A 12,025-nucleotide genomic window follows, 5' to 3' on the forward strand; every position below is an offset into this window, starting at 1 on the left:
AGATATGACCTGGAGACAGCCCCCGCAAGTCCCCCCACATCTGCATTTAGATCACTCGTCCATTTTGTTTTTCTCTATGTAGGCTGAATGTAACAGTAGCTGACTGACGTTCAGAAACATGCGTCTACTGAGCCACGTGCTCATGGCACCATCGCTTCACTTGTAAAGCCCTGATGTTTCTCAGAAGTGATAGTTCTTCCTCGGGGCTTATTCTCAGTTGCAAAAATCAGATTGGTGATTTGTTTTCTGTCCTTAGCTAAAGCCAGGAGCCTAGCCTCAAACCCCCTAAGCAGTACTCCCAACCGCCAGTTGGCCCCCAGCGGGCAACGTGGTCCTCTTGACGGGGCTGCTGAGCCTCGCCTGATGTTCATGCAGATCTCGTGATTCAGGACGCTCAGCCGGGGAGCAGGGTGTGTGAGTCACAGATGGGCTAGCCACTTGCTCTGCTCCAGGCCTTTGGCAAAGCAGGGCAGGGCTGGCTGCCCCTTTGTGGGGACCTCTTCTTGTGCACAGAGATCGGAATGTAAACATCTCGACATTTCAAAATAAAGCTCGTGCTCTCACAATCTTGAAGCCGGGATGGCCTGGCCATGGCATGACCTAGCAGCCCACTTGACAGAAAGCTGGTGTCCCTCTCACACCCCAGCCACCCAGGGGGAGATCTCATCTCTCCGTGTTAGCGCCCCTGCTCTCCCGCGGTGACCTCTTCACGCAGGGGTGCTCTCTCACACCTTCCCTGACTGCCGTGTCAGAAGAGATTGGTGGGGAAACGGCCAAGTTTCCTAGCGGAACTGATGGTTCTCTTGGTTTGTGATCCTAAGTGGGGTTTCCTTTTGCCAGAGGTTGAGGCTCCTTTGAGGCTCCTTGGTGTTTGTTTGACAACCACGGAGCCCTTTCACATGCAGACTGGGCCACTCTAACGGCTGGAGGCTGTTACATGGAGATGGAATCCGTGGTCCTCCGTGGTCGAGCAAAGCCAAGCCCCCCTATGGGCTTTGCTCGGAAGCCAGGGGCTGGCTGCGAGCGTGGTCTCTGCCTCACGGTGTCCTCCCCGTCTCCCACAGGGAGCTGGCAAGGTGCCCATGGATCTGCGACCGGCACGCCCTGGGTAGAGAGGTTTCTGCCACCCCACTGCCCACCCCCTTCTCTCTGCACGTCAGTGTTGTGCCTGTCTCACGATCGTTGCTGTGGCCCTGCCGAAGGCAGAGAGTGTGGGGATCCTTCCCCCACGTGAACACTGAGCTCTGGATGTTTGCATTTGATGCCACCCTGGAGAAAGCCAAAGTTTGGGGCATGTTGTGATTTTCAGTTTGCAGAGGCAGAGCCTGGAGTTGCTTGACAGGAGGCTCTCCTCCCAGAGTGTTCTCCTTTGGGAAATGGCCAGAGATTAGACTAGGCAGCTAGACAAAGGAGACCTGGAAGACTGTCTGGCTCTAAAAGTGGCCGGAGTGTTTGGCACCCTGTGGACCAGCGCCTGTTTCCAGACACGTTCAAGGGTGGCGGGTCTGTGCCCACAGAGCACGCAGCCCCTAGGCGACCCTGCTGCTCCTGGGTACCCTGCTCCTGCAGTCGAGGAAGGCTGGGGGGGGTTTTCATTCTGTAAGCAGTACCTTCGAGATTTTAAAAGCACAGATGGTGCATTTCTCAGGGTTAGGGAAAGTGTGTGCGCAAGGGAGCGAAGGATTACAGGACCAACAAAGAGATGACCGTGCTCTGAGCCGGAAGTCAGGAGGTGCTTTCACTTCCCAGCTCCTCTGAGGGGTCAGAGGAGGGAGGGGAGCAGGGTGGGGAGGGGCCCACAGAGCAGGATGGGGGGGCTCACGTCCTCATGGAAGGACTGTGCGGCGAGGGGGGGGATGGGCCCGTCAGCACACCCCTGGAGCCCTCTGTCTGTACGGGGCCGCGCCGCCGAAATCCCCCGTCTCCCTCAGGACGTGCCTGGCTTCCAAGTGCTTTTCTCAGAGCCGTTCTGAGCAGGGGCTTGAGTGACAGAGTTGTGTGTGGCTTCTCGTGGTCCCAGAGGCAGATGCTCTCCATGTGGCCGTCCTACTGCTGAGGGCCTCCAGATTCAGGGTCAGGACCTGAAGGAGCCTCTCCAGTCCCTGACTCTAGCACTCCGAGATCACCCTTGTTTGCTGCCCGTCCTGATGCCGGCAAACTGGAAACAAACCCAGTTTTCATAAATTGTGAAGAGAATCTGTTGCTTGAGGCTAGTGCTCGTTTGATGTCGCCTCTTTGGACACACAGGCCCATGTGGGGGGTGTGGGCAGCATCCTCGGCTGGCCCTGCAGGGCCTTCTGTTACCAGACTTGTGAGGGCCGTGGGCAGGCCTGTCTCCCTGGCTGCAGACCGGCCAGCAGGGCAGGGCGCTCTGCCTTCCGTTTACTTTGACCTGAGTTAGCGAGGCAAGCCTCGCCCATGGAAGCCAGTCTGGAAGGCAGAAGAGTGTTTCCAGGCGCCGTGCATCTCTCTGAGATGGGTTGGGGGGAGCCAGGGCGGCCCTCGTGGGAACGATGTGCTGGTTTCTGTTCATCACATGTCCTTTGTGACTCTGGGGGTCGCCCCTGTGTTCCCGGCCATGTTTTGGGAGCTGGGGGAGCAGTTCGCCGGCGGCCTCCATGGAGCGTATTTGAGCTGCGCACCGTGCACTCGGGTTCGTGAACTTAGCTGAGACCGCCTCTTCTCTCTTGCAGAGGACTACCCCAACGGCACGTGGCTGGGCGATGAGAACAACCCCGAGATGCGGGTGCGCTGTGCCATCATCCCGTCCGACATGCTGCACATCAGTACCAACTGCCGCACTGCTGAGAAAATGGCACTGACGCTGCTGGACTACCTCTTCCATCGGGAGGTACAGGCCGTGTCCAACCTTTCGGGCCAGGGCAAGCACGGCAAGAAGCAGCTCGACCCCCTCACCATCTACGGCATCCGGTGTAAGTGTGGCCCTCCCTTTCCCGCCCCTCCCTTGGTGCCCGGTCATAGGTTGGGGTCCTACAAGGTGGCGATTCGGGGCTGAGTCTGGACCTGCGCTCGGGGCTGGAGCATCTCCCTTAGTAAGTGCCGCTGGTCCTGCTGTGGGAAAGACACGGGGGGCGCGGCCCTTTCAGACCCTGGCTTCACCGGTCCTCAGGCCTCTCTGGAGGCCAGGGAGGAGCAGAGCCAGAGCTGACCTCTGCCCTCCGCTGACTGCGGCCTTTCCTGGGCTTCCCTGTGGCACGAGCAGGGTGCCGCTGCCGCCCACCTCTTCCCTTTCAGACAGGGCTGCGTCATTATGGGCCGACCTCCCTGACCGGGGCCAGCAGGTCTCATGGGACATGGGTCCTGATGTCCCCACAGCCTTTGTGGCTTTCCTCCTCTTTGAAGAGTGCCCTACAGTCAAATCAGTCATCCCTGTATCCTGTTGGTGACATTTCAGGGGTGCAGGTGGCCCAGGACCTTCGCAGTAGCACCCGCGTGCCTCTCATCCCTGGGCTTGTCCACTCCACAGAGCCAGCCTGCCTCCAGGAGTGAAATGAAGCAGACAGACTCTTAACACAAGGGCTGGGTAGCATTGTGTGAGACCCAGGGCCTGGAGACCCCCTGTGGTTGAATATCAAGTTTAAGTCTGATCTAGCAAAAGGGGGAAAGTGAGTTACTCCGAGGTCACCGTCTCAGAGCAGAGAAGGGCGCTGTCCTGTCAGGAGAGAGCCTTGTTTGTCACAGGAAACTCTCTGACATGGGTCTGTGAGAGCCTTCCGTCAGGAACAGAGAGACAGAGCGAGGCTGGGTTTTCCTGTAATTATTGTAAACTAGCAGGAATATTTTTTTATGTGGCCACTTATACTGAGGTTTGATTAAAACTGCGGGTTTCCTATTGACTGCAGAGTTCTCTGGCAGCTGCTGAGGCACGAACCCAGCGCCCTGCTCATGCTAAAGTCGCTCATCGTCCTGGTGTCCCCATTTCGTGGCCCCGGGCGTTCTGCTGCTCCTGTCTGGTCCGCCGGGGGTGTCTATCCCAGATCCTGAGGGTCCTCTCGGGTGCTCTTCTGAGGGACTGTTCACGTGAGCCGCTGACAGGAGCCCCTTGGGTGGGGACAGTGGTTCAGGGATGAACGTTGTGTTGTGGGGAGGCCACGGCAGTAGACGTGTCTGACTCTGTGGGCCACCGGGTCTCTTGTGATTGCTCAGCTCTGGAAGCAGCCAGAGACAAAACAGACAGACAGGCCTGGCTGTGTTCCAACAGAACGTGATTTTTTAAACGCAGGCAGTGGGGTGCCGCCATCTGCCAGCCCTGCTCTGGAGCGTGAGGCCGGCTGGGACGCGCCGCTCTGGCCTGTGGAGGAGGCATGTGATGTGCATGCACCCTGAGAGCACGCGGTTGTGTGTTGACAGGACGCCCCATGTGGGAGGTGTGTGGAGATGAGTGAGAGTCTCCGCGTACAGTCAGGTGTTGGTGAATGGCCACGGCCCTGACAGCGTGGGCGTGATGGGCTCTGGGGGGTGGGCGGCTCTTCCCGTGGAGAGTTGGGGGCTCCTAGAACCGGAAGCTGGAGGGTGGTTGCCTCTCATTTGGAGACGTAGCTCAGAGCATCAGTCCAAGGAGTAGGGGCTCTCTGCGCACAGGCTTGGAGAAGGTTCTGGAGAGGGGGTGGGGAAGCCAGGCAGGGAGGTGCTCTGAGTAGAAGCACACGGTGATGGGGCCGACATGCTGGAGCCCAGGGAGTCCGTGTGGTGTGGGGGAACATGCTGCATTGAGCGGACAGCCCAGTCCTGTTTCTGTGTGTGGACAGGTCGGCCCACCTGCGAGCCCTCCTCCATCAAGGAAGCATGAGGTGAGCATCTCTCCTAGTGGCTCAGCAAGGGAGCATCGGTTTCCCCAGGCTCTGCAGGTTTCAGGGCATCCCCCCCCCCCCCACTGCCCCAGAGCAGTTGGGGTTGCCGGCTGTGCTCACTAGCCATGGCACCCTATGCACCCATGCCAACTGGGCCGAAACCCCTGGCAGGTAATGCCCTGTAGGTGCTGCAATTCCCCTAGGAGGCCTCTGGCCATGCACTCCTGTGGGATGGAAGTGCACCCATGTCTGCCCCCATGGTGACTGGTCCCCCCAAGATGCGTGCGTAGTGCCAGCTTTGAAACTGAGCTCTGGGGAGGGAAGGTCTTGGGCAGGCCGGCCTTCAGGGAGACTGAAAAAGGACGGGCGGTGTCTGAGCGGGGCTGTATTGGGAAACTAAAGTGGGGGTACAGCCCAGGTCTGCACAGTGGAAGCAGTGGGGCGCAGATAGAGTCCAGGGATTCTGGACACATGGGCAAGGCCTGGCTGAACAGAAACTCAGGAGGTCAGCATTATCACTGTGCGCTGTGGAAGACCGTCCACTTTCTGTGTAGCAGATGACCCATTTACTCACATACACAGCGGAGCTACGAGCTGAACGGCTGTATTTGCGTTGCAGCCAAGTGCCGGGGCCCTGTGAGTGTGTTGGTGGGAGACCAGGCCGCCCACGTGTTCCCGTGGGGGCCCGGGGAGGGCACAAGGGTTCTGGATGGCGGGCTGTCTGGGGGCTGGTGGAGAGCTGCTCTGGACAACTGCTTTGTGTGAGCAGCCAAACTTGGCCCTGTTTCTTTCCCACGCAGGGGAGGGCCTGTGGGTCCTTGAAGTGGCGGGGTTCCTGACCCAGAGTGCGCACATTTGCTCTCTCAGGCACGGTTTGCAAAGAACGAAGATGTATCTTTTAGAAAGGAGATCACTGGAATTGAGATGGACTGTCCACAGGGAGCGCTCCCCGGGAAGTGGGGCCTTCCCTCCCCGAGATTCCATCCCTCCAGTCAGGCCGCGGTTGAGAGGGCAGGCGAGGAGTCGCGGCTCGCAGCCAGTGCCCTGGAACAGGCCGTCTAATGGTGGCTCTGAGCTTGCGGCCTACCTGCCCCTTTGCTGTGTGTGCCCTGTGTCCGCAGCCTCCCGGCGAGAGGAGCAAAAGACTGCTGCGTCGGGGCCCGCCGTACCGGTGAGGGCTGTGGCTGTGGGTGGCGCTCGGCGGCTTTACCATGGACAGACTGCTGTGTCCTCCACAGCAGGGGCCGTCAGGATGTGACATTCAGAGTAGGTGGCATCCGGTGTCTCCATTTGGAAGCAGGGAGCGGCTGTTGGTGGCCCGGGCAGGAGAGCGGAGCCCCCGGTCCGGTCACACACACCCTTGCCTGCAGCTTCCCCGAAGCCCTGAGTAGCCGGGTCATGGGCTCCGGGGCTTGGTCCTGGGGTGAGGAAGCACAGGCAGGAGCAGGTTGGAGTCACAACTCAGGAGTGCAAACCATGGGACCCTGGGCCAGTGCCCTTGCCCCTCACTCCTACGCTGAGAGCGGCCTCCCAGGGCTGCTGGGTAGCACCTGGGGCCTGTGCCACCTGCACCCAGTGGGCCCCTGCTGATGTCGTCTCCCCCACTCCTGTCCCAGTATTACTGGGGAAAAAATTAGCATTTTGAAAGGTACCATAGGCTGTGTTTCTAAGAACTGCCTTTTTCATGAGGAAGGAGGGTTTTCTGAGAGGGAGAAATGGGGTGTAAGCTATTCCCTGAGGAGCGTGTTTGCTTTTCCGGGTGTGCGCTTCTTTCCGGCTCCCAAGGAATGATAGCTTCCCCCAGATTTGGGTAACTTGACCATATAGTTTGTGTGCTTGCTGTGTAGGTAGCACGTTACTGTAACTTTATAAATGGGGAACATTTTCCGGAGGGATGTCACCCAAGAATGCAAGCAGTTGATTTTCTCCCCTTGAGTTGAGAGTATGGCCTTTGTTCTTGGGTTCATGGTCGCGGGTCCCAGCAGCCTGTGCTTAGAGCTGGACAGGCTGTTAACCGATAGCAGCTGCTAGGAAGGGGATGAAAGCACGTTTGGTCGGACAGCCCCAGCCCTCGGAAGGCATCGGGGAAGCCTGCAGACGTGGAGGAGAAATCCCTGGGAGGCCCCCGAGCCCTTGGCCCAGACTCGAGTCCTGCTCTCACAGAGGGCTGCAGTCAGCCCGTTGTGTCCCATCAGCCTCCCCGGGAGAAGGCGGTGTTCCCTGAGGGCGCAGCGGTGACACAGAGGCCGGTCGGCTCTTACCGTGAGCTCAGGCCCGCGTCCTGGTGCCGCTGTGGGTCGTGGGGTGCAGGAACGTCCCGGGGCGGCTGCAACCAAGCACGGCACCCTGGGGGGCTTACTGCAGCAGGAGCTCACTGTGTCCGCCCCGGAGGCTGGAAGTCTGAAACCACGGTGTGGGCAGGGCCATGCTCCCTCCGAAGGGCCCGGGTGAATCTTTGCCCCTCCCGGCTTCTGCTGGTGCCTGGGAGTCTGTGCCAGCGCAGCTCCCGTCACTGCCTGTGATGGCACTCGCCCGTCCCCTCCCTGTGGGGAGGTTTCTCTTCTGACCTTATAAGGACACCAGTCATGTTGGATTGAGGGCCCACTGTGCTCCTCGTATGACCTCATCTTAATCACATCTGCAAAGACCCTGTCTCCAGGGCAGGTCACATTCTGAGGTCCTGGGAAGGACATGCATTTTGGGGGACACTTCCCAGTGCCTGGGGCCTGGGTCCTTTGGGACTTGGTAATCAAATGTAGTAGTGTCTTACACACCTTCTCTGGGGGTACCCAGCACATGGGTTTGGGAACGCCGAGGTGCCAGGGTCGGTGCGGGGCTGGGAGGCAGGCTGGTCGGCACAGCTGAGAAACCGTTGGAGCCCTTGCTCACAGGTCACCCGGACACAGGGCCGCGGGGAGGCCCTCAGGCTCTTCTCCCGTCGTGCTTCTCTGCTGCCAGGGATCTTCTCCTGCTTGGGCGGGGGTCCCCTGGCTCTGAGGCCAGGACACCAGACACACACATGGAGACGCGCCGGCTGGTCCCCCTCACTCGGGAGCTGAAGATTTCTGCTGTTTTTCTGGGTCAGTCACTATCAAGACTCAATTTAGGAAATAAATTTCTGGCACTCAGTTTTCTGCTTTTCTTTGTCCTTGAACTTGAGATTATGTTAACAGTGATAGTGTTTTTCATTCCTCTGTGTATGATAAGCCACATGCCACCCACCAAGGACGTGAGATTACCAGCTCTGTTCCTTTTTCCCCCCAGTGAGTCTCAGCCCCTCTGCAGGGCTCACTGTTGCAGAGCCGGGAGTCTGGTCTTACGGTTCGAACCACTAGTGGCAGGATGGGCGTTCCGGGAAGTGGGAAGGCGGTGAACGGTGATGGAGCTTCGGATCTTTGGGGAGTGGCCAGACAGCTTGCCCGGGACGCAGTGGGAGCACGCTCGGAGGGGCAGTCTTCTGGGGGGCGGCTGAGGGGCTTGCCTGCTGAGCACTGTCCTCCAAGATGGTGAAGGAACAAGTGGCTCGCCTTGCAGATGACCCGAACCCCACGGCTGCCTGAGGACCCCGTGTGCTGGGGCAGCGCCCTGGGAGCGGCCTTCTGGTTGCTGTGTGTCCTGCCTGGGGCCGCCGTGGCGGCAGCTTAGTGGAGAGAGGTCAGGAGAGCAGAGGCGCCGGGTCCCCTGCGCGTGCCCGGGCCGGTGGGTGCCGCGCGGGGCAGAGCGGGGAGGGAGGTGCCCTGGGGTCTGTGTGGCCACTAATCTTCTGCTTGGTTGGGTGCCGGGACGCCTGGATTTCAGGATTGTTTCTCATTCCTAACTGATAATCGGATAGGAACTGAAGCTCAGGGATTGGCATTCTTATTTCATGAGGTTTTCTTGGAAGCATCAGCTAATGTAAGAAGATGCTTCACCAGTGTGAAAAAACCTTTAAATTCAAAGGAAGTTTTCTATCCCTCATTATTAAGGTTTCTCCTCCACTGCTCATTAAGCTGAGGTTGCTCAGTGCTGTCAGAAAAGACGAGTTTTTGGGAAAGTCAGAGAAGGCAACAGTTTCAGGGGCCTGTAGGATCTCAGGCCCCCAGGCCGCCTCCTTACAAGCTCAGGAGGGCAGAGCTGAAGCCTGGGCGGCCTTCCTCCCACACCCCCAAGCCCGCTGGGCTCCTTCCATGGGGGTAGGCGGACGGTGGCTGTGCCGCGGACTCTTCAGGTGTCCTGGCGGCTGGCAGGCGGCATTGCTGTTGGAAGGAGTATGTAACGTGAGGTTTTGGGAGGATTAGAAATAGATAACGTATAACTGTAGGAATGTTTTTTCTTCAAAGGGTGTCAGCCACATTTGAACTGGCCAATTGATTTTTACGGAGTTGAATGTAAATATTAACATTTTTGCTTATTTCTTAGATTTATACACCTGTGTGTGTTGTAGATACTCATTTCTGTTCCTAACAGGTTTTTAAAATTTCACACCATGTCATTAATTCCTGGGGGCCTTGGGAAGGTTTCTCCCTGAGTGTGACAGTGTGAGGGCAGGGGGACGGGGGAGAATACTCCTCCTTGCTGAAGCGCGTCCCTGGAGGGCCTTCAGAGGCCCGTGGTTGCCTTTTTGCCTCGTCTTGGAGAGCACCACTGCGTGACTGCAGCCGGGAGCTGGGCTCCTGTCACCAGAGTTGGTAACTAGCCCAGAACATTCAGAGTCAGCCCCTGCACTCAAGGCCACACGTGACACGTGGCAACCACTCAGTAAATATTGATTACTGATCTGTGGTTATTTTAGAGATGACCTGAAAATCAGAAAGCAAAGAATTGGCCACTTCATATGTGTATTTCCTTTTCTGCACGAGGATTACAAAGTGCTGCTGAAATGACCTTGGATTATTTTTCTTTCTGATTCTATAAATCCTGCTCCTCAGCCCAGTTCCTTTTGATCTGGGTTACAGAAACTTTGGTCGTTATATTTAGAGTCAGATTGGTCTTAAGCACATGCAGAGCCAAGAAGTGTCTTTCCAAGAGAAAAGCAACTTGACACTTCTATAGAATTTAGGAAAACAGGCACTCCATCTGGTGATTATCTCTGCATGGGGGTCTCGGTGTGAGGAGGTTTTAGGGATCAGGCGTCAATTAAACTCCCAGTGGACGGTGTAAATGCGGCCCTTCTAGCAGTCAAAACAGGATGTTGTTCACCTCCATTTCTTTATTATTAAAGTTCTGGACTCCACCCATTTATTTTCCCGTTGGTTAGGGAAGTTTCACGAGCCGGCTCGAGAAGAGGTCCCCACGTTGACGAGTGTTTCTTGCCATGCCAGTGCTCGTGGCTGTGACTTTCTGTTGACTTGGCCCAGAGAAGACGTGAAGTGTCTAGTGAGGGTGTCCATCTACCAGCCACTCTTCGGTGACCTCCCTGATCCCCGATTTCCTCGTTGATGGGGGGGGGGTCTCTGGATGCTGAGTGGCATGTCCTGAGAGGGCTCTGTCGTGAAAGTGGTGAACACACGTGGGCGTCAGTAAGGTGCTCCACGGCAAGGCCGTGTGCATCTCTGGCCAGCAGCGGAGCAGAGGAGATGCCCTCCCACGGGGTGTGCAGGGCTCTCGGGAATGAAAAATTATGTACCTTTTGGGAGTTTTCCTCCTGACTGAGTCACAGAAGCTAGCCTCAGACTCGGGCGGTGATGGCAGAATATCTTCACATGAATTGTGACCAGCATTTAGTCCTCTGGTGCTGGGGCATCTGCCGTGTGCCCGGGTGTTGGGGCTCTTGGCACACCAAACACAGTAAATACGTCGGTTCTCTGAGATGCTGGAGAGGTGGCTGGTGGTGCGGGGTCGGGGGGGGGGGGGGACTCGGGGTCCGACAGGCTGGTTAAGGGCAAGGTCGCTGAGGTCGTGTCTGAGCAAAGACTTGGGAGAGTGGGGGACAGCTGCAGGCACACAGGCCCAGGAGGAGGCAAGCTGGGGCTTAGAAACGGGGCTCCGATAGAGTCGTGGGCCCCAGTTCTGTTCTCCGCATTCAGGACGTAACGTGCCCCGTGTGCAGTTCGAGCGGACAGAGTTGAGTGTGGGTGTCCTGGAGGCTTGTGGGGGCCCAGCACCCTGCTTGTCGCTGTGTGGACCAGTCGGCTGCATAACAGTTAAACAAGTGGAAAGAGTTTAGAAGATCGCAGGTGTGTCTGTAGGGGAGGCTCTTAGGCCCGTCACGTTTCTGTGTTCATGTGGCTCCCACACAGCCAGGATGCGAGGGGAGGCCTGCGTCTCATGGTCCTTTAATTCGGGTGTGCTTTCAGGTCACCTCTTCTACAAGTTTGGAATCACGGAGTCTGACTGGTATCGAATCAAACAGAGCATTGACTCCAAGTGTCGGACAGCCTGGCGGCGGAAACAGCGAGGCCAGAGCCTGGCCGTCAAGAGCTTCTCGAGAAGGACACCATCGTCGTCTTCGTATGGCGCTTCAGGTATGCTTTGTCCCGCGGCCCAGAGCTCCCACCGGGGGCCTCGGGGGGGGGGTGTTGTCCAGAGTGAGCCAGCCGGTGAGAGCGCCGTGACTAGGAGCCCCGTTCTGTGCGCCCCCTGTGCGGTGAGTTACTCGGGACCGCCGCTGGGGGCCCTCCTCTGCCCCCCTGGGAGTGTTCTAGATGGAGGGCTCGGAGAGCGGGGCCTCTGTGTCGTCCTGATGCTGCTTGCATTCCAAAGCAGGTGGAGGGGTTCAGTCAGGACGGTGGCGGCTGCGGCGGTGAGCCGCTGTGCTGTGTCCTCGAGCCGAGTTCGCTGAGCCGAGTGCTGGGGTTTGTGCGGGGACGGCGGACGGAGGGGGGGCCCCGCGGACTTGCGGTGCTCATTACTACTGTTGCGGGTGTAGCGCCTTAGTTACGCTTATACCCGCAAGAGAAGGGGGACCTTCTAGACTCGCCTTTGAAGCATTGTTGGAGGACTGGTTTTTCCCGAGGAAAATGTTCGCTGGAATGACAGTGTGATTTTAGTATTGCTTTCCACCCAGCACATCTGAAAATATCTTAACAAAAACGTTAAAAACAAAGTCTCCACAGTGGCGCCCTTGGCGACGGCTGCTAGAACCCGAGGCCCTGACTGCGGCTGGGGTCCAGGTCCCAGGGCTGCCCGGAACACCTGTTCTGAAGCACGGTGATGACTGGGTCCCTGGAAATCCTTGTAGGGTTTTGTCTTTGTGAGGCGACCTCAGGAAGCGGCTTTCCTCCGGTCATTTTGGG

The 12,025-nt window shown here is 57.9% G+C and overlaps 1 protein-coding gene across 7 annotated transcripts in view; it reads left to right on the forward strand.

The window, feature by feature from the left end:
- BANP (BTG3 associated nuclear protein) overlaps positions 1 to 12,025 on the forward strand; it is a 129,855-nt gene that overhangs the window by 61,781 nt on the left and 56,049 nt on the right. For all 7 annotated transcript variants that reach the window (XM_088027528.1, XM_028092169.2, XM_028092141.2 and 4 more), the window contains 2 exons: positions 2,694 to 2,933; positions 11,087 to 11,254. In XM_088027528.1, the coding sequence (XP_087883654.1) occupies positions 2,694 to 2,933; positions 11,087 to 11,254 (408 nt within the window). The remainder of the gene's footprint in view (positions 1 to 2,693; positions 2,934 to 11,086; positions 11,255 to 12,025) is intronic.

Source organism: Eumetopias jubatus, unplaced genomic scaffold (genome assembly GCF_037043125.1).
Source record: "Eumetopias jubatus isolate StellerSeaLion01/CBP00866 unplaced genomic scaffold, mEumJub1_p1.0 scaffold_10, whole genome shotgun sequence".
NCBI classification, from domain to species: domain Eukaryota; kingdom Metazoa; phylum Chordata; class Mammalia; order Carnivora; family Otariidae; genus Eumetopias; species Eumetopias jubatus.